Raw genomic sequence first — 21,732 nt, 5'->3', positions numbered from 1 at the left:
TATTTTTTTCTTTCAAAATGTACGTATTGCAGGCCTACCCGTATCAGATTCCGAAGAGGGTGTAAATTGCTTATATTTCCTTATATTTCGGATACATGTTCTGATGTAATGGCATAAATGTCATAATATTTAGTTGGCGTTGCGTAGTATTCATTCTTAAAAGACAAATACCGAGGATATGAACACGATTAAGGGCGAATGAAAAAGGTGAAAATAACTTAGTGTCAACACCTTCATCCCGTGCAAGAGGGTATTAATGCAAATCACAAATCCATCAGTTTACGTGTGATCAGGCATTATGCAGCTGAAATGGAGAGAGGGGCTTCTACTTCCCCAATTATCAGAACACGAACACGGGCCATAATTGCTGTTCTTGTCGCGTGTCGGATCGAATCACCAAATCGCCGAATCGAAGGACACCCACATATTGAAATGACTGATGCTGACGCATGCGCGCTTAGGGCTATCACGATCAAAACTCCCGATGTCTATGCGTCGTTGTCTGTTTTTTTCTTCCTTGTTGTAGTATGCAGTTCTTTTTGTTTATGCAAAGAATGGAAGTTTGTGGCTGTGACCATGAATTTGGTAAAGTGTATCTTTTTGTCTGCTTTTGTCCTTAATGCTTTTTTTTTCAAGTTTTCACTGTTATTTATTGAATTATGTTTATTAATCATTCATTCATGTTTATATCTATTAATCCAACTGACCCTGAGACACATTTGTGCATTTTTTTCAGCTAAATGTGTATGATAGTGCATTCTTAATCTCCGCATTTCGGATCGCCTATCACCTTTCAGGGGCAGATCCAGGATTATTTGAAGGGGGGCGGATGCGAAGCCCGCCGAAGGTTCCCTAATTTTTTTTGGTATTTTAGAGGGCGAACAGTGCCATTTGGTACGGTTTAGAACTTTGATTCAGCTAGTCAAAAATCTAATTGGAAGAGGGGACCAGAAATCGGAGGGGGAGGGGGTCAGGACCCCCCTGACCCCATTCCCCTCTAAATCCGCCATTGTCTTTATATATACATGAAGTGGGTTACACTGCATGCCATTTTGCATCGCTTACATGCATGGTCGCTATCAGACATTTATTGTCATTTAACGGGTTCATATACAGGGTATGTCATATACATAACAAAAGCATCAAGGACCGTTTCCAAATTAATACAGTTATATTTGTCATTTCTATATATTTGATTTTTATTTTATAGATCTTTAGCATCTTCAACTTTTATCTAGCGTATCAATGTGATCGTACTCTAAAGCCACCCAGTCATGCCGTATCGTGTACGCAAGGGGGACAAAGTATATAATGTACGTATATTAACCTTCGCTCCCCCTAAAATAATGCCTGGATTAGCCTGTTGGAAAAAGATAGGAAGAAAGGAACGAGGAAAACGCGTGTGAAAATGGAGGATTACTAGACAATCAATTTATTTATTTATTTATTTATTTATTTATTTATTTATTTATTATCTCAATAAGCAGTGCATTTGTTTTATTTTCATTCATTTTATTTCGAATTCACTAACATAACACGCAATTCCCACCACTTCGACATGTTTTTGATAACAGTTGCCATTTTAAGCATGTGCATGTTCCAATTTCAGTATCTTACACTAATAAACATAAGCAAGGCAAGGACAAGATAAAATGTTTTTGACCTATCATGTCACTGCTGGATCAGCCGATTAAAATGCTGGCAGGCTTGGCCTGATACTTCGGATAGGCCTGTCCTGGGCAGACGCTGGTGGCGCCATTTGGTATTGTGGCCTCGATGGAGATGTACTCACAGCCCTGGGTAGAGCAGTAATTCCACCCATCTCTGTTATATTCCGTAGTGAGTTTAAGAAACAGCAGTCTTGAAAAAAAAAATGATAATGCCATTGAGAAAAATACCCGTATGTTGGATGGAGCATTGTGCTATAAAGGACAACAGTGGGGCTTTATTTTGAGGTACAAAGACCGTCCGTCTCTCTCTCTCTCTCTTTCTCTCTCTCTCTCTCTCTCACACACACACACACACACACACACACACACAAGCAGACGGATACTTTTAACAAGGTTATAACAGCAATACTACTTCTGCTACTACTGATAAAAGCTACGCGACATTATTATTATTATTATTATTATTATTATTATTATTATCCCAAGTCCTCACCCCACTTGTCCATCCCAGAAATACACTCCACCGTTCCCGTTTTTCACCCCTGTCAACGAGTTGACAGAAGTTAGTGTCTTGATGGGTGTTCGCCGGTTCAGACGCTGGTATCGGATTTTGAAGGTGGTGCCAGCGGGATAACATAGTCCAACTATTATGTTGTCATTTCTGGAAGACAGAAAATATCCAGTACCAAAAGTGCGTTTTAAAATTGACTATTTAATGATTCAGTGTCGGAAATTGCGCTATAAATAAAGGTCCTACGTACATGTATCTGTCGGTATTTTGCCTATATACAAACAGAAGAATAAATGAATAAATACATTTTACTTCTTGACGTTAATGGGATGCAGCTGCACGTTAGCAGGCGAGGTGCCTCCCAAGATGATAGTAAAGGTAAAATAATAAACAAATAAATAAATAAATAAGTAAATAAATAAATAAATATTTTACTTGTTGAAGTTAATGGGGTGAAGCTGCACCCTAGCAGACGATTCCCCGTCCCAGTGGATGGTATAGATTAAATAAATAAATAAATAAACAAATATTTTACTTGTTGAAGTTAATGGGGGGGGGGGGGGGGGGGGGGCAGCTGTACGCTAGCAGGTGAGTTGCCGTTCCAGTGGACGGTATAGGTTAAATAAATAAATAAATAAATAAATAGATATATTACTTGTTGAAGTTAATGGGGGGCAGCTGTACGCTAGCAGCGAGGTGCCGTCCCAGTGGATGGTATAGGTTAAATAAATAAATAAATAAATAAAAGTTACTTGTTGAAGTTAATTGGGTGCAGCTGCACGCTAGCTGGTGAGGTGCCGTCCCAGTGGATGGTATAGGTCTGACCCAGTAGCATGGAAGGCTGATACTGGTTCCAAGGATCTCTGCTGGTTCTCTTGGGGCTTTCCAGTTGAAGCGGTTTGTCTGGGTGGTCGGTACGGGTCATACTCATGCGGAGTTGCTTGTTCTTTGCTTTAACCCACATCTGGAAATAACGGAAATGTTTAAAGTACTTCAATTAATTAATCAGCGTGAGAGATGTGAATAAATAAATAAATTAATAAATAAATAAATAAGAAATAGTGCATATGAAAATGTTTCTAAGAACTTCAATCCATTCGACAATATTGGAGATGTGAGTAGTGTTGTCGGTAGTCGGAGTTCTTATTATTTCAGTGATATATCAATTAAAAGATTTAGACAAAAGAAAGATTTAAATGTGACCATATTTACTGTATTTATTCCATGATTTCCGTGTACAGATGTAAAGCGCTGAGAAAAATAAAATCTTAAAAGCAATTAAGATAAAAAATGGAACATTAATCTTTTTAGATGTTTTGAGATGTAAAAGAGTAAAATATCAAAGGGCCCAGTGATGTAAAGTATGATGAAAAGTATGATTGTTTTAAACTTTATTCTGCCTGTGTCTTTACTCCCCTAATGTACCTCGATAATTTAATTCCAACTCACTTGTGCATAAGACCCTTTACAGATTGCGGCGTTCCACTCTGGCTTTTCGACACAGCCATCATGGCGGAGAAGATAGTTGTCTGCTCGAATGACAAAGGAGTCCTTGTACCCAGTAACGGAACCGTCCTCATCTTTGAAAATCTGAACTTTGTCGCCATCTTTGTCTGCCCTTTTAGAGTAAGATCCAGAAGGAATGCGGCCAAACCAAGCACGGCGACTCTGAAAATAAATGAATCAGACTTTTGACCACGACCCAATGTAAATGAATGTCAGGATTAATAATAATAATTATAATTCATTCAATACATTATTCGCATCAGATATAATCAAAAAGCATTGTAAATAAAACAACGATATTTATTTATTTGTCTATTATTTATTTCGGTACAATTCTATTTTAAATGACTGTTTTATCAAATAAAATATGTATGCGTTGGCTTAAATAGAGGAAAAGAGAGAGGAAATGACAATGCTAAGTTACAGAGATACTTATTTATAAATACTAAAGTCGGCACGTGGGACGGAAGTTGCACTGTAGGTGTCATATCGGTTACCGGTGTGTGGTGACAAGGCCACTCTCATTACGATTGCCACACACGCTGCTGATAGTTTTATTGAGCGTCCATCGCGGGGCAGGCGGATTAAATAACAGATACTAATCGTTTGTCACAGGAGAACATGTGCTTACCACGTCATCAAATGACACATCGGTGAACCGGCTTGTGGTAGCTATCTGCCAGCCGTTGAGCAGGAAGAACCCAATGGCCGCCGTGGCTTTGTTGTATTGGCTTTTAAAACGCTTGAACTGACATCTTTCTACGGTGATAGGGCCGTCGTATACACCAACACCCCTCTTTGGATTTGTTCTGGAGATTATAATTAACTGTTTACATGTACATGTACTGGCAGTACATTATTGATAACTGTAGGTTCATGTAGATGTTTGATTCTTTGAATGTGTACATTATATGACGCAGTGGCATTTGAAGCTGTTTGCAATTTTCAACCACTTTAAATTTATCCAATTTTACCCCTAATGTTTTGCGATAACAAATAATGGACTTTCCACGTTTACTCCAAAAGTTTTTGTTTAATTTTCGTCGCCGTCCACTCATTTTTTAAAGAGTAAATCAACGTGTTTCAATTTGTGTGGTTGCGTGCATATATATATATATATATATATATATATATATATATATATATATATATATATATATATATATATATATATATGGTTTTCCTTAAGTATTAGCACCCGGTAGTTGACTGATTCCTGTCCGACTCACGCAAGTTTCATAAAATCGGCACCAGCAATCTTTATTATTATTATTATTATTATTATTATTATTTTGATACATGTATTAGCCCTGCGGCATGTGTATGTAGATGTAAACAGCGTTCTATTCACCTGTCGCTGGGAAACATTCGCATCTTTCCATCAAAGCCAGCTGCCCAATTCCTGTTGCTTATTTTCAGGTTTTTGGACCCCCTGTTCTCGCTCTCGCCGACAAAGATGGTGTCTCTAATCGCCTGGTGGCTTCCTGGATCGAACGGGGTAACTCCTTCACTGTAAGTAATGTGAATGGCTTTGATTTATACCGACACGAGAAAAATACGTTCACTTCTACAGTATAGAGGAGACCGGGACTAGTTGGCCCAGTTAGACACTTTTGGCCTTGTAGAGCCAACAAGGAATGAGTAAGAGTAACAAAACCGGTTTCAAAGTAAGCCCCATGAACTAAGCTACGTATGCAACGTCATTATTTTTCAAATATAATGCCAGATGGCTCACAATTTGACAAAAAACGCAGTTGACGTCAGAGGGGGGGGGCAAGTTGGCCCCCTATACAAAAATGGAGTAAATATCCCACGTTAACGCCTTGTAATACATTTTTATACATTTTTAATTTATTAAATTGACTTTTGAGAGTCTTTGATGAATAAATAGTTCAAATGAGGCAGATTTACTGAGGTTTCCGTACGTCACGTTGTGGGGGGGGGTATGTGTTGCAAGAAGCAGAATATCTATTGATAAATTTGTTTTATTTTAATAAAGAATTAATTACTAATGGTATAAAGCAGGTTTTTAATGAATGAATACGAATAATAAATTTTCGTTTTAAAAGAAAGTAACATATTCAGTTTTAAACCATTGAGTTTGTTTCAACAATGGTCTCTAGCTGTGTTGCGCGCAAAGGTTTGTGGGTAATATGAGGGTCCAACTTGCCCCGAGTCAAGGAGGCCAACTAGCCCCGGGTGCACACTTTTAATTTTAAAGGATGGCAGCCATTTATGGTGCTAGAATGAGCAACGATGATACGTCTCTGTGAAACTTGAAACAATGAGCTTCAGTTTGATGCCCTATACATATATTATATTCAATCAAAATCCTATGAAATAGATTTTTAAATCTCTTTAACAAAATTACTTTTAGGTGCAAAAATACTTAATTTGACTCACCGCTTAAGTAAAACTTTTTAACGTCCGACAATTCCTTAGCATTGTAGGCTACGGTCACTTTACAAGAGTATGTGGCCAATTTTTTTTACCTCGTAGTTACTTTGTCATAAATTGACGGGGGGGCCAACTTACCCCGGGGTCCAACTAGCCCCGGTCTCCCATAATATCCACTACCAGAGTGTCTAAGTAAGGGGAAACTTTGTACTTAATGACGGGCCTGTTGACCGTTATTCTGTGAACGGTTTCAGATAGGGTATAACTAATTATTTTAACCCTGTTTCGACCAAAGATCCGTACACAAAAATATAAAGTAAAAAAAAAATGTTTTTTAGGGAAACGATTACGAATATCTTGCAGACTACATCTTAATTTCCTTGAAAACTTACAAATCCATGTAGATATGCATGTAAAGAGAATAAATTAATAAAAGTTATAATACACAGCAGCCAGATTTGTGGTTTTGAGGATGATAGTACAATACCTTGCTAGAATAATGCCAGTAGTTACGTCCGCAAACCTGTTGAAAAGGCATAAAGAATCAGGGTTTTAATATATATTATTTTGTAGCACGTAACTTTCCCTTTGTGATAATGGGAAATAGCATCACATAATCTTGCTCAGTTTTAAATTCAAAAGTTCAGCAAGTGAGAATTACACTATTTTACATCTTATCGCTCCGCTTTTAGCATCAGAAACACATAAAAAACAGCCATGAAAAATTTGCTAATGTAGGGAGTTAACGCGTACTATACCATGGATATTTTCATTAATTTGATCAACAAAAATGAATAAATACATCAAAAATAAATAAATGGCAAACAATGATAACAGCAGGTAAACAAAGATGACAAAGTGAGCTAAAAATTTATATAAGAACCTTGAGTTTTGAATGATAATTTCACCTCCACGCGCCCATATGCCGTGGCCTGTTGTCTTGTACGCTGTGAAGCGGTCGATGATAGAAGGGGATCTTGGTTTATTTAGATTGGCATCCACGTGTGGAGCGTGCCTGAATACGTAAAAACAGAAGTAAATCTTTCAAGAAAATTTCCTGGCACCAGATTGTAGTACACGTACTTGCTGTGTTGTAATTAAACAGGTGTTAATGTGTTGTTGATAGTTGTTTAGATGAGGAATATCTATTTGAAATTGCTATTAGTTTTTACCCCCAAAACGCTATTGAACAGTTACATCATTAGGTCGAGTTAACAAATTCACCCCGATATATTTCTGATGCAACAGCATTATCTCATAACTTAACAATATTTATGTTTGCATTATCTAAGCGGATAAGGGAAAAAATCCTAACGTATCGATCCCCCTTAACTGGTCTTCCGAAATATAAGAGAGGTTTGCAAGGGTCTGTCTATTAGAATAATTTGTTTATACCTAGCGCCTGTCATGGACAGATACTCAGCAGGTGACCGTGACGTAGAAGGTGTGGTCTTAACCCCCTCGTCCAACATCAATGAGGCCTGCAACACGATCGAAAAAAAAATAAATTACAATATCATTAATATACATAGTACACATTTTGCGTTTTGGAAAATTGAAACTACGTTCCAAAACAAACTCAGTTGCGATTCATTCCAATTACAATGGCTTGTCGTGAAGTTCCTTTAAGGCATAGACAGATTTGATAAAACTGACTCATGAATTACCGAAAACATTTGACCTTGAATTTCACCCTTTTGCTACTTTAGTTTTTTTTAACTGTGTTGAATATTAAATTACTTCAATATTGGATTCAAATTACTTCGGAGGCACTCCCTCCCCCCCTCCAAAAAAAAAAAAAAAAAAAAAAAAAAAAAAAAAAAAATGGACATGCATAAAGCACAAAGCAAGAAAACCAAGGATATAAGAACATTTTCCGCCTCTGGTCCAAACGAAGTATGGTTAAAATCTGAAGCTACCGGTATCAATACATTTCAAGAATTTAGGTCACAGTCATACATACTTTTCCCATGTTAGAATGGGCCCTGTTGTTATAAAATTTCCCAATTGGCGTTCTTTCTCCGTGACGCTGTGGTAGAGTTCCCTTGGAGGCCCCTGTGGGTTCTTTGTGGAACGCAAACCAGTAGCCGACGCCCTGGAATTGATGGGTGCCTTTAAAAATTATTGAAGCGGTTGACATTAAAGTTTTAATAGGAATAGTTCATCTGTTGTTATGCTTTAGTATATAGCGCTATCTTTTGTGTGCATTTTTTTCAGATAGAGTGTATTTCATGTCTGTTATCATTTTAGTTTTAACGTGCAGATAATAACAAAAGAATATATGCGTGTGCAACGTTTCATAAAAAAAAATTCTATCAAAGCGAGAGAAATTACCCTTGCAATTCTGCAAACACTACGCATTGCGCAAAATGATCTTATTTTAACATTGGGTTTCCTTTTTCATCTGATCATCTGTAGTTAACTCATTGTAATATAGTTTTCATTTTCATAATAATATTGAGAACGATTGTCCTGGTTTTAACTCACCGCTGAGCCTCCAGCCGCGTTGTTGATAAAGGTGTTGTTTGGGTGTGCTATCCAGAAGGTGGTCACTGCGCTGTAACAGCCAAGTGAATTACATGCATAGCTATTGGCATTTGATTAATACATTTTATGGACTAACCCCCCCCCCCCCCCCTCCCCAAACCTAGACGAATATACAGCTATTAAAGTTGATATTTAAAACGAAAATAGGTTAAGCTTAAAGTTGGTTTATCACAAAATATTCAAAATATTCTCAGTACTCGTCTAGAACCGACATTCCAAGAGGCACGCGCGTACACACACGCATACACACGCACTCGCACACACACGAGAGAGAGGCTGTGCTTGTCAAGTAGGAAAAAGAATTGAATACCGACCGACATTCGCCACGTACTTGCAATCAGTTTTCGAAGGCGTATATCCAGCGATAACGTTCTCTCTTATGGTGGTGCACATTTTGGTGTCTCTCTCAGAAGGGAGAATGGTGCCGGGGTTAGTAAGCAGACCCAGGTTATGGTCCAGAGTGTTCCTCTGCTCATTGCCGTCCTCCAGGAAGAAGCAATGACCGAGTGTGCTGTAGCCAACGACATTCTGGACCTGTGAAATATATATGATATTTCGGTGGAAAAAATGTGAAATTTTCTGAATGAAAAAGCTAAGGGCAACAGCTAATGATATCGGAGTAAAATGATAATTGATCAATTAAAATGGATTTGAAATACTGAAGTGATTTTCCTTCAGTCAACGGCTTAAAACTGAAATAGTTACCTCCAATATGTCGATGTCTAACAGAACATCTTCATCAGGGAATATTGGAAATATTGGAGGTAATTATTTCAATATCAAGCTGTTGATTGAAGAAAAATTACTTCACTCTTATAACATAACTCAGCTAATGCAATTCTTCTTCTCTGACTTACATACTAACGTGGGTTTGCCTTTAAAATCATGTGCAGGTGTTCGTCGCGAAAGTAAATGTCAGATAGACAGACATGCAAACAGACAGTTGAGACACTAAACTGACACTGTCAAATAATCTGTCTCACCAAGAGTCCGTGAGTAGCGTGAATGGTGACACAGCGACTGAAGGACTTGTGGATGGACAGGTCTTTCACCCACGTAGGGTTTTTATAGCCACCATGTTCGTCCACGTCACCACACATGTGGAAATGAACAGGGTATCTTCCGATGATTTGTTGACCCATATTGAATAACTCCACCCCGGAAAGATGGACAGATTTGAAGCCTTTTAGAATCTAAAAAAGCAGGAAAACAACAAGAAAATCGAGACAGCGAACGTGCCAGATTGTATTAGCATCAATGATGCATCTACGTTTTCCTTTTTTCTTTATGGCTGGAAATTCAGTGATGCTTTTTGTGGCTTGAAAATTACCAAAACTGTGTGGTTTCATTTGAATCTTTATACGATAATGATAATAATAATAATAATAAAGAGAAGAATAACAAAAAAAATAATAATAATAAAAGAATAAACCATTTACATATAATAATAAGCTAACCCGAAAGGGAATCAAAATTACATAAAATACTAAAGCACATATTTTTAAGCCGAGTAATTACCGGTAAATCACGCAAGGAAACAGGCAATATGTTCCAATGATAGACATAAAAACTTACCTGCATATGCCCACCGAACGTGTCATGATCGAAGAACTGGCAACGATTGTTTCCGTAGCATTTCGACTCCATTTCTCCCTTGATCAAGATATTCCTGCTGAGTATTCCGACCTCAGCGCGCATGTCAACACCATAGGACGAACCGCCGAAATGGAGAAAATTCACCTTACCTGAAACAAAGCATTTAAATCTATTTTTTTTCTCCGACAACAATGACTATTGTGAATTGCAGATATTCAATGTCTTATAGTGAATGTGCGGGCACCGACCGCCGGTTCAGTGGCGTATTTTTATACAATTAAGCATCACGTTCTTACTGTTTATATGTAAGACAAGCACGTGCACTAATAATAAACAGATGAGAGAAACGCCGTTTCATCATGAAGAATCGTGGGAACGTGGTCACCATTAAAAATAATAAGTTGGGCATTATTTTTTTTAAAATAAGATCTTACCCAAAATCTTAATTTGAAAACGACTACAGCTTTCACATTTTCCAATCACAAATTCCTCCGTCTGATACATGGAGACATCAGTGCTGCTGATGACGACGCGATCTCCTTCCCTCCAACTGCTGACGTCATCCGCCAAGGTGATCACGTGTCCATCCGCTTGGGTCCCAAGTTCAAATGCCGCACTGGCCCATTTTGTTGCCGCTACAAAATAAGTGGTAATACATTTTTAACTTTTGTCAACGAAGAACTACATGTATATACAGCCCGGCGGAAAATTTCCTTGCCAAAGATTTCTATCCCGCATCTACATGTACTAAGGATAGTATATTTGCGTTCAATATTAAATAAAACCACAGCCCGGCTTTAGTATGTTTTAGAAAAAATACAGTATGGCATTTCTTTGGGGTATCTAATTAAGGAAGAAAACTAGATGTGAATCCGGTCATAAAAGGTCACTAACCACTCCATCCGCTTTTCACGGAGACCCGAAATTGACCATTTGTATTTGTGAACGTCTTCTCAGCTGTTGCGTAGTGTGTCGTTGTTGGATCTGGAGAAGAAAAACACATTGAACATATCGATATGAACTTTATGGATAAGATCATTTACCGCCTCATTCCCCCAAAAGAATGAATTTATTCATTTGTTAGACACTGTTACATTGGATGCTGAATTGAGCTGCTGCCTGAAGAAACTACTGACGTAACTAAGAATGTGTAACAGAGCAGAAATGATTATGAATAATATCGAATCTAGCGAAACCTTGTAAAATATATGTCTTTGATGTGAAACGACTTGCCGTTGTTTTTTTTCCTCCATAACAGAAATTAGGGCAGAATCAAATAATATTGTAATATTTTAACATTGTCTTTGCTAGGAAGGATATAACGCCTTTAAATTTTGATAATTCCCTGTTGAAAATGTGATAAAAAATAATATGCCTGCATCACGTCAGACAAGAAATCATCAAAGCGCACTTACTAATGTATTTCACTCTTTCCTCGACAGTCTCCGATGGTGACCCTTTAACAGCAATGAACGCCCAAGGCTCCCTTAAATAATAAAAACAGATATGTCAGCAAATCATTGCCCGTCATATTTTGATTATTGCGCCATAAGAATATTTGTTTTGCTCTCACTCATGAAGCTTTTAAATTACAAGTGTCAACCGGCCATAGTCTTGTTAGCCATGCTGTCATTGAGTCGCCATTATATTCCATTTCGTATTCCAGGACTTCTGCAGCAGCGTGAGGCAAATTAATGACGTTTGTAGTTAGGCGTTGTGGTTTCGAGCCAAAACATTAACACATATGAAGAGTTACCCATTCTGTACCAGGTACTGTAATCGTACCACCTCGCTTCCCGCCAAACTGCTTTAGATTGGCGCTCGTCATAACTCGGAACCGCGAAGTGCCAACTTGCGGTGATAACGAAAACCAAAGCATAATGGCAGCGTCAAAGGTACTAGGATGCCATTCTTCACTATTTGAACATTGTGAAATTTTGTGATTTAATACTTTCCAACACCGTACACGGTTTAAGCATTTGTTCTATGAAACTATCAAAGTAGAAATGTACGTAAAAGAGAACAATCTGAAAGAAACATGCCATAAACTTATATACCGTACAGTGTATATATACAATATACATCAACATTGTAAATATGCATTAGATTAAACCCCTGAAAGCTTTGGAAGAACATGTACTACCTAAGACATCACTAATTTACCTGTGACGAAGGCTCCCAGCCTCTTTGCTCCCCATTTTGCTGAGAAAGTTCCTGGCATCCTTGTTTAGTTTTGATGACGGTTCATCATATGCTGCCATTGCGATTATGGCGCCATCTGTGTTTGAAATCAGAGATATTTTATATAGACCGGTACGAGGCCGCTCATGTGTAGACTGAGGCAATGATTGTAGTTTCCGTTAGAGTTCACGATATGACTTTTAAAGCCACCCCGCCATAATAATAATAATAATAATAATAATAATAATAATAATAATAATAATTCTATTTCAAAAATATTCTGGGATGGGGTGTCTTGCCGTTTATAATTCCTGTGTATGAAAAGGGTTTCAAGCTTATTTTTATCAGTTACTGAATCCAAAGAAATGAAAACAAAATATAAAAAGACAATGCCCAGAAGTTTAAAAAATGAAACCACAGAAAAGCCATTGAATATTATCATAACACACAAGTTAGCGAAGTGCTTGTGATAATATGACCATGAACTTTTTTGTTTTTATATCCCTCTCTCTGTGCTGGAGCTCGTTATTACAATACAGCTACAAATCTGCAGTAATCTACCCAAGAACAAGGTGTAAAATAGTTCCTTACTTTTCTGTTTATTAATAAAGTCAATCAGTCCCTGCGATGCTGTGCTGTCGCCGTGCGTATCAAATGATTGTTTCGCCGTCACACGGCCAGTCTGCCGGTCTATCACACGTAAGTTTAAGCCTCTTCTCATCGAGGTGTCAGTTTCAGCCCCTTCCGCCAGTGAACCTAAAACACAAGAGACTATCACTTTACAAATTATGCTAAATGCTTCCGTCTTTATCATTTTGTATTTTCGGGAAATACATTTCGTCTTTATGACAAATGAATTTATGAGATGGATGTCCGTTGTCACAGACAGACCTGACATTTTCAAAACGCAATTTAAACATGTTCTTGGTAATAATAATAATAATAATAATAATAATAATAATAATAATAATAAAGTTATAATGATGTTTATTCATCGAATTGAAATATTAAATGTGTAATTAACTTACTCTATCACGTAAAGACTAAACGATTTACTGTAAACAGACAATGTGACCCATAACAAATCTATCCGTTGTACTGCATTTGATACTTTCAAATCTCCATAGATCTTCTTTACCGGTCAGGTGTCCTTCCAAAAAGGTCCAGGCGGTCTTTGCCTTGCCATGAATTTCCAAGGTGCCGCCTTTAGTGACGCCAATAAACTTCTTGCCAAAGTCTGGGTCTTCGTCGGCATCGGTTGACTTGCCGATAAGGACGATGGTGACTTTCCCCTGATACCTATGTAAAATACATTAAGAATATATATATATATATATATATATATATATATATATATATATATATATATATATATATATATGCAACGGCTATGTAAACTTGAAGAGGAATTGCTGCGCAGTTCCAGAACCCCGACAAGATCTTGCACGCGTCTCAGTCAGAAATGCCCATCTTAATAAGTAATGTGGGCTACTAACTTCCCTTCAGATAGTCGAGTTGGTGATGATATAAGGATAATTTTATAGTTACATATACTGCATATTCTGGTATGCGCTAAGATGTATATACTGCACGACTTGAATTCCGATTTCAGGTCTCCAAAGATACAAGCAATTAATGTCGTTTTGTAAAAAAAAAAAAAGTATAAGGTGAATGAAAAAACAATGTTTCGATGGAGTAGGGCTTGGTGGCAGGTGCCGGAATATCTATATAGATACACAGATAGTTATGAATCCTCTTATGGATGAGCTAAGGTTCAAATTATACAAACAGATATGCATAATAGTGCTAATGGTGTTGCAGTATTTATCAATTTTAAATATATAATGACCTAAACCTGTTGAAGTGGTTATAAACACTTCAATAAAGACTATAACTTGGAGGTAAATCAGATCTTGCCTGCAATCGGAACTACCAATGTGTAACTCTCCGCCGTTCTCAACACGGATATGTTTAGTCCTCACCACGATCGGTGCCACGCTGTCTTTGAAAACCAGCTTTCCTGCAATAGGCAGTCGTACATGAGGTATAAGTAGAAAGTTATATTAACCGTCGCGATTTAATATTGTAACAGCACAATATTACATTGCAAGACATCTTCAGTTACATCGGCATGTTGATGGTTGGACGTTCTTCGAAGATGCGCACCAAAGACAACGATCTGTCTAGGAAGATAACTGTATTTTATTTATAAAGGCGTCTAATAGCTGAAACTTAAAATAATATCAAATGGAATAAGATATAACCAACTGTAGCGAAGCGTCCTGACACGCTTAATTCGTTATACACTGAATACTAGAACAACTGCTGTGCATTGTCTATATCTAGATAATTTCAATAGTTAAACTCCACATCACTTACACCCACCCTGAATAGTGATGCTGTTCACTGTCGTCGACTTGTCCAACAGGTAAAGTTTGCCCCTGGGAATTGTGACATCAGCGCCTGGGTTGTTTCCGGGTCTCCATAGTTGAAGATTTGACGTCTTGTCTGGACATATGGCCTCGGCCGTTAGCACTGGATCGGAATATGAATATTACGTTAAATAACTAAGACTGGGTTCCCATAAAGCTATTGTACTGGCAGGATCGATCTAACTCCGAGGGGATTCCGGATAAATTATTTTTGTGCTCCAACACAATACTGCTATTTCAAATTCTTATACATTTGAACTACATGTAAACTTTGCTTGTTTGCATTGACCAGTTATATTTATAAGTGCGTGGTTCCTATAAGATGTAAAATCTTGTATTATGATTTCATCATATTGACTGTTGCTGATTCATTAGCCCAACTCTTAGAAAAAAAATGATAAAAAGCCCAAATAGAAGTGCGACTTTCTCTCAGTATACACCCGGTATGCGTCTAGGGTACGAATACTGCGTTTGGTTTCATTTCTGTTCTTGATTTTTGGTAGAAAGCAGGGGCAGCCTAGGTGAATGCACGAATATACTTGACATAAAGGTACCGCGGCCGCTCTTCGATGACATCGAGATTCAGGACACAAACCAGCATGGGCACGATTTTTCACAGGACGGTTGGCTTATCCAATGACCCCTGTCTACCTTTACATGTAGGCATCTGGCTTATCTTAATCTTTTTCAGAAACACCTGGTAGCAGCGGCACTGGCGGCAACAATTGGCCGAGTGCAACCTAAGCGTGGTTGACAAATTTGTACCTCTGAATGTTATATATTTTTACTGTATTTTTATAAGGGCGACCCTAATGTTATTATGTTATCATCTCTAAAAATCCTATACCATGACTTTTAGTTTGGGTGACACTGCTAATTCCAATTCAAGATCGGTTCTTGCGCTACAAGAACTATTGATGTTCCGGTGCAAAATATAGCGTATTATTCTAATTCATACATGGTGAATTCACTCAAAGATAAGGATAAAATATATTGATAATGCAAAAACAAACAAATTTAGAAGCGAATAAAACAGACAAAATAAATGAATAAATAGATAGATAGATAGATAGATAAATATAGAACATGTTTGATGTTGTAAATATCTGTCAGTATGTATTAAAGGGTCTACCTACTCGACCAAGCAAGGAAACACAGGATCCCGTGCATCATCACCATTTTAGCCAAACTTCTCCTGCGGACTGTCCTTTCCTTGTGCTTCTGTTCTCATATAGGCAGCGCGATATTTATGTCATTTCCACAGGTGTTACATTCTCAGATGTATAGATAACACATATACTTAAATAGATTCCATGTGTATATAATTAGTCTTACAGTTATAAATAGATTTGAAAATATTATTATTATTATTATTATTATTATTATTATTATTCAAAAAGCTTTATAAACATAGGAAATAAATAAGCATATTTGAAAAAAATCTTTTCTGTGACAAAGGTTATCCGAAATTTATGGTCGACTAAGATAGTTGAAGGTCCTCAGTGGGTCTTGCACTGTACCTCTTAATACGCATGGGGGGTGGGTGGCCTATATAAATACCAGTGATCCTACAACCCCTGTTTTTTATTGCAAATCAATGAAAAAACACTTGCATGTCTTAGGGCTCATGAAACTAATTGCATTTAGCGAGAGTCCCGTGGGGTTGGATCGATCTGCGAAGACCGAAAGTGCCAATGGGAATGCTCCCTTATAGTGTATAAGAAACCGCATCTATTCATGTCTTGCTTCTATGCATTTCGTCAGCTGGTGTCTTGAACAAAATGTGATTTTTTAGAGTTCATTCGATTGTTATGGAAACGTGTAAACAATTGTGCAAGTCGGCAAAATGGTAGGGCCTACGTGAATGTCGTGTCAGTTAAAGTGGAAACCGATCAAGTGTGGTGCTATGAAAATAGACAAAAAATGTAGGTTTTTAGAACATATTTATTTGCATGCGGTCTGAGTTAAAACTTGCAAAGTGTTACAGGAAATGACTTGCTAATCAATGCTTTAATGATACAGTCCGTACCGCAGCACTTACAAAGTTCAGAGAAAATTAAACATCCTGGATATTGCATACAAAAGCCATTTCAACGGCCCGACACAAACAATTAATTGATCAAAATGCAGGAATCGAACTTGGGGGGGGGGGGGGGGGGGGGAGGTGAGGAAAAAAAACCGAAGCATAATCACAAATTTTGACAGGTCTCAAAGTGTACCGATACAGACTGTTTCGCTAAAGTATACCGTGTGCCATGCACGCATTTAATGGCAAATGGAGGTGCTCATCGACGTGCACGTATTTTCCGGCGTCGTCCCCTCAATTACCCAGCAAGTGGTTCTGCCGCTCATGTTTTCCATTTCCCAGCGGGCAATATGCAAATGGGTCCCGGAAGAGCATGACCTCTGACCTGGCGCGTGGTACATGACAAAGTATTCATTGTCCATGATACCTCCACTTTTGAGACGGTCCCACACTGTTTTGGTATCGATGCCACTTACGGTTATGTCCGCAGCTTGACCAACGGAGTGCTGAAAATGAACAAAAGGAGAGAAAACAATAATTCACGCCACTGCCCTGATTAATAATAATAATAATAATAATAATAATAATAATAATAATACTAATAATAATTGTTATAATAATATGCGTATTTACAGAATATGGCATCCGAAAAAACATTTCTGAGGCAAGCTGGGAATAGACCCCTTATATTAAGAAACGTAATACAGTCTAATAAATAAATAAATAATCCCTCAAAAACGAAAACAAAGCGAATGTATGTCCACATATTACCGTTACAGTTCTCCTGATCATGCGTCACACACACACACACACACACACACAGTTTTATTTATTATCTTTTAGGCTGACGAAGAAACCTCACACGTTGAGCGAAGGGCACGATATTACACTTAGGCTTCGTTCACATGGAATGTCTATTTTCTAAAAATCTATTTTCTATTCGCGCTATCTTATGATCACGGTCTGTGCCCTGAATATCCCGCCGCGTAATTACTGGCAGCCTGAATATCCCGCCGCGTAATTACTGGCAGCGCGAGCCAGTTACTTATAGTAACTTATAGTAACTGGCTCGCGCTGCCAGTAATTACGCCGCGGGATATTCAGGGCACAGACCGTGATCAAAAGACATACCGCGAATAGAAAATAGAATTTAGAAAATAGACATTGCATGTGAATGAAGCCTTACACCCCATTTCCATAGATTTTTAGATCGATCTATCCCTGTGGGGAGTCTCACTAGATTACTGTCAGCTTGGCTGGCTTAAGCGTCTGTCCCGCCTACTAAAAGCTGTAAGGGGGTAATTAACTATGGTGCCCGCTCGGCTGACTGTAATTTAGCGTGAAACCCCAGGGAGTTAGGTCGATCTAAAACTTAACCTTTAGATCGATCTAAATCTCTGAGTAAGCACCCTTACATAGTAATCCGCACCCTGACGCACTCCGCTGTGTACGACAACAGTTGCCCCTAAGAAGTTTGCTATGTCCTGCAGGGTGATTTTTAGTGCCTGGCTATTGACTACCGATCTGCCGTAGCTGACTTCTCCTCTTTGGACTGTAGATAAAGATATATTGGAATGTATGTATAGTAGTAAAATTGTGTTTTTCATGGTTTCTAGATAGGATGGTAAAAAAGTTTTTCTTTACTTAGAGACTAAGAACCATAGGTCAAACTTGACGTTTTTGGACCTTGGTCACCATCTATGGACCTTGGTCACCATCTATGGTCGAGTGAATGGACAAGGTCTCTTCATGGTGGACCGAACAGTTGTGTCTGATTTTTGTTTCTTAGTCTTAAAGTAAAGCATCTTAAGTAATTCGGCTAAAATTTAATACGATTATATTAATAGGCCTATCATTCAATTTATTTTGATATCAACCTTTATCCGTTAAAAGAATGTTTCGATATGAAACAAATACACAGCTGTCTGTGCAATTCGCAAAAAGACGGTTTGAGAGGCTCCTCATTTCTCTTTTCAAAAACAGACACAATCTTACCTCGACAACCCTCCGGCTTCGTAAAGGCAACCCAGTTGGCTCCATGGGCCAACGTACGCACATTAGCATGCAACCAACACACGCGCTTAGTTGTGTGGTAGGTAGCGGCGGGACATTTGGCGTCATTTTGGCATGTTGTAAGACATTGCTCTTCCGTCATACTGTAAATTGTCCGGGTATCTGGCCCTAGGACGTAATATCTCCCTGGGGTTCGCTCCATCTGACATCTCTCTGTAAAGTAGAACGGGCTGTCATTGAGCGCGTTCAGAACAAGTTGATCTGCAGATCCGCGGTTCAAATATGGATGACCAACATAATAGTAAAGCCGACTTATCCCTTAATGGTCTCCTTGCATCCACACGCGCCTTTAAACGGATTCAAACAAGGCTCCGAAGTTCAATTGCTAGAACCCCGCAGGAACAGTGTGTGTGGAGGCGGGGGCACCATCAGAGGATTTGTCGGCTATGCTTTTATGTGGGTCGCCCATATTTGATCTGCGGATCTATAAGTCCGCAGATCAACTTGCTCTGAATTCCCTCCATGATCAAAGGTTACATAAAAGATCATAAAACGTATATGATAATTATCAGACACAAGCCAAAACAATTTCATACCGTACTGATGTGAGTAGATGTTTTTACTCACTGACCGCTTGATCCACGTTGGCCATAAGCTAACGGTATGAAAGCGTTTTAGTTTGTGTTTGATAATTATCATATATGATCCAACTATCAACCTAATGAACATTTTCCTCATCATAAAATGTGTTCAAATTACGGACTATGTAATGGAAACCATCTCTTTTTCAATGATAATGATACATTTGTACCCTCTGTGTGATACAATTGATGTTCAACAAAAGTGTTTTAACTTAAAAGTTTACAAATCTATTTAAAATCGAAGAGGAGGGTGTTAAAGTATTTTTGACTCTGATATTGGTATTAACAATCATTATGTATACATGATATTTATTTTATTTGGATGGTTTGTTTTAATTACCAGACAAGACCATGCCACGCGTTTGTAATAAAATATATGATGTTTGATGGACTGAAGTTTAGTGCACATACCGTATATGCATTTGTGTTAGCAAAAACTGAAATATAATGCGGTCTTTCACAATATTAAAAATGTGATAGTTAAACTTTTGAAAAGTTAGATTTAATGAAAATAAGAATGATGGGCTTTTAGAGAGGTGGAGGTTGAAAAATCTCACCTTGACATCTTTCCGGTTTCATAAAGGCAACCCAGTTGGCTCCGTGGGCCAACGTACGCACATTAGCATGCAACCAACACACGCGCTTAGTTGTGTGGTAGGTAGCGGCAGGACATTTGGCGTCATTTTGGCATGTTGTACGACATTGCTCTTCCGTCATACTGTAAATTGTCCTGGTATCTGGCCCTAAGACGTAATATCTTCCTGGGCGTCGCTCCATCGGGCAATTCTCTGCAAAATGGCATATTTAATGGGCTGTATACAGGTATCTTGAAACTTTGCAATATTAGTTTCAGGAATACTGTGTTTTATAGTCAGTTCTTTCCTAGCACCTTTTTTTTTACACTGGGGCTGATTTATGAAAGGAGCGTGTTTTGACTCTTGGCATAGATTTCTGATGGCTCGTCGGTTTTGCAAGGTGTGCAACACGTTGATAGCTAAGCGACGCTTTAAAAAAAAGCGAAAGGCGCAAAACAGTCTAAACAAGAACTGCAGCGGATTTCCGTGCGCCGTGTCACGTAGAAATGTAGAAATCGAGTGGGATCATGGGATGATTATGTACAGTAATACAGGTACGTACCTGTTGGTCTCATTTTAAGCTGATAATGATCAAATTCTTTAAAGTCATCAAAACCAAATTTTGTTCTAATGCATTATAATTTACGCTTTAGTCGCTTATTTTCGAGAACAAAATACCTACGTCCATACACATAGTTGGCTCCAAGACCAAAGACCAGGAAAACCAATATCTTAACTCTCATGGCGACGCTTCTTCAATGTTTGCAAATTGAAGAACGATGCCTGTGCGGTTGTCCGGAGTTTTATACATAATATTGGGCAATCGCGATTGGCATTATAGGCAATAAGCACGGAAATTAATCAATACGTCCAAAGGCTTTCCAAATGTAAAAATGTTTGCCAAACTGGAGTTCGAGTGAGTTTGAAGGGATGTACTATTTTGCCAAATGGCCTTTGTAACTGGTATTATGAGGTGTATATGTAACAATGCACCCATTATCACTGTTTATCTGGATTCTTGGTGTGAAAACCGCTTAAAACGAACATCTAATAAGCCATGTAATCACACTTACATTTTATGATAAGATAATATACAATAATTCAGTGCCTTGATATTTTAGTTTAATGCATTTTATGATGGAAATTGATTAAATAATATTTCTTAATTGGTTGCTCTGGTAGAGAGTGCCGCATTTAGAGCACGCTGCACCTGTTTTTTTTTTTTTTTTTTATGTTCTTAACGTTGTACAAAGTTGTTCAAAGTCCAAACATGATTCTAACGTTTCTGTTGGAAGGTATTTCATAGTTAGCTTTGAGTGCTCTTGCTTCCTAATGCAAGAACCAAGAGTCAATGTCAAAGTCAGACGGTGTTTGAAAAAAGCAGACCACTGTGGAAATGAGCCAAAATGTTCATTAGCTTGGTAGTTGGATCATAAATGAAAATTATTGAACCCAATTAAGTAAAAAAAAAAAAAAACGTTCGTACCGTTAGCTTACGACCAACCTGGACGTAGGCCTTCATCAGACTGATGTGAGCAGATTTTGACACTCACTGACCTACAGGTGGTATAGCGGCCAGGACCTTCTTATAAATGTCAAGTAGATCGCCCCCCCCCCCAAACACACACGCGCACCGT

The 21,732-nt window shown here is 38.1% G+C and overlaps 2 protein-coding genes and 1 long non-coding RNA gene across 3 annotated transcripts; 1 reads left to right on the top strand and 2 right to left on the bottom strand.

Annotated features, from left to right (window-relative positions):
* Positions 1-1,491: 1,491 nt before the first annotated feature.
* Positions 1,492-16,101, bottom strand: LOC106179390 (cell surface hyaluronidase CEMIP2). The gene is made up of 23 exons (XM_013563004.3): positions 15,977-16,101; positions 14,794-14,943; positions 14,326-14,428; positions 13,547-13,707; positions 13,000-13,164; positions 12,391-12,505; positions 11,643-11,713; positions 11,122-11,211; positions 10,662-10,862; positions 10,207-10,376; positions 9,615-9,824; positions 8,963-9,165; positions 8,572-8,641; positions 8,048-8,179; positions 7,480-7,565; positions 6,968-7,099; positions 6,572-6,607; positions 5,039-5,197; positions 4,319-4,496; positions 3,631-3,849; positions 2,934-3,145; positions 2,164-2,331; positions 1,492-1,860 (listed from the first exon to the last, which is right to left on the bottom strand). Exons 1-23 carry the CDS (start codon positions 16,017-16,019, stop codon positions 1,683-1,685), a joined length of 3,252 nt encoding a protein of 1,083 aa, XP_013418458.3. The 5' UTR covers positions 16,020-16,101; the 3' UTR covers positions 1,492-1,682.
* On the top strand, positions 1,792-17,759 carry LOC147761711 (uncharacterized). Its single transcript, XR_015334552.1, has 3 exons — positions 1,792-1,955; positions 5,107-5,199; positions 17,710-17,759. It is a non-coding gene; the product is annotated as an uncharacterized LOC147761711 (long non-coding RNA).
* LOC106179412 (uncharacterized) lies at positions 16,767-20,889 on the bottom strand. The gene is made up of 5 exons (XM_013563031.2): positions 20,778-20,889; positions 20,078-20,308; positions 18,862-19,092; positions 18,282-18,418; positions 16,767-17,372 (listed from the first exon to the last, which is right to left on the bottom strand). The coding sequence occupies exons 1-5, from the start codon at positions 20,836-20,838 to the stop codon at positions 17,106-17,108; spliced, it is 927 nt and encodes a 308-aa protein (XP_013418485.2). The 5' UTR covers positions 20,839-20,889; the 3' UTR covers positions 16,767-17,105.
* Positions 20,890-21,732: the final 843 nt, after the last annotated feature.

Source organism: Lingula anatina, chromosome 5 (assembly GCF_051362555.1).
Source record: "Lingula anatina isolate TDL-2025a chromosome 5, LinAna3.0, whole genome shotgun sequence".
Classification (NCBI taxonomy): Eukaryota; Metazoa; Brachiopoda; class Lingulata; order Lingulida; family Lingulidae; genus Lingula; species Lingula anatina.
Note: the sequence above shows the minus strand (reverse complement) of the source record. Positions and strands in the feature narration are given on the sequence as shown.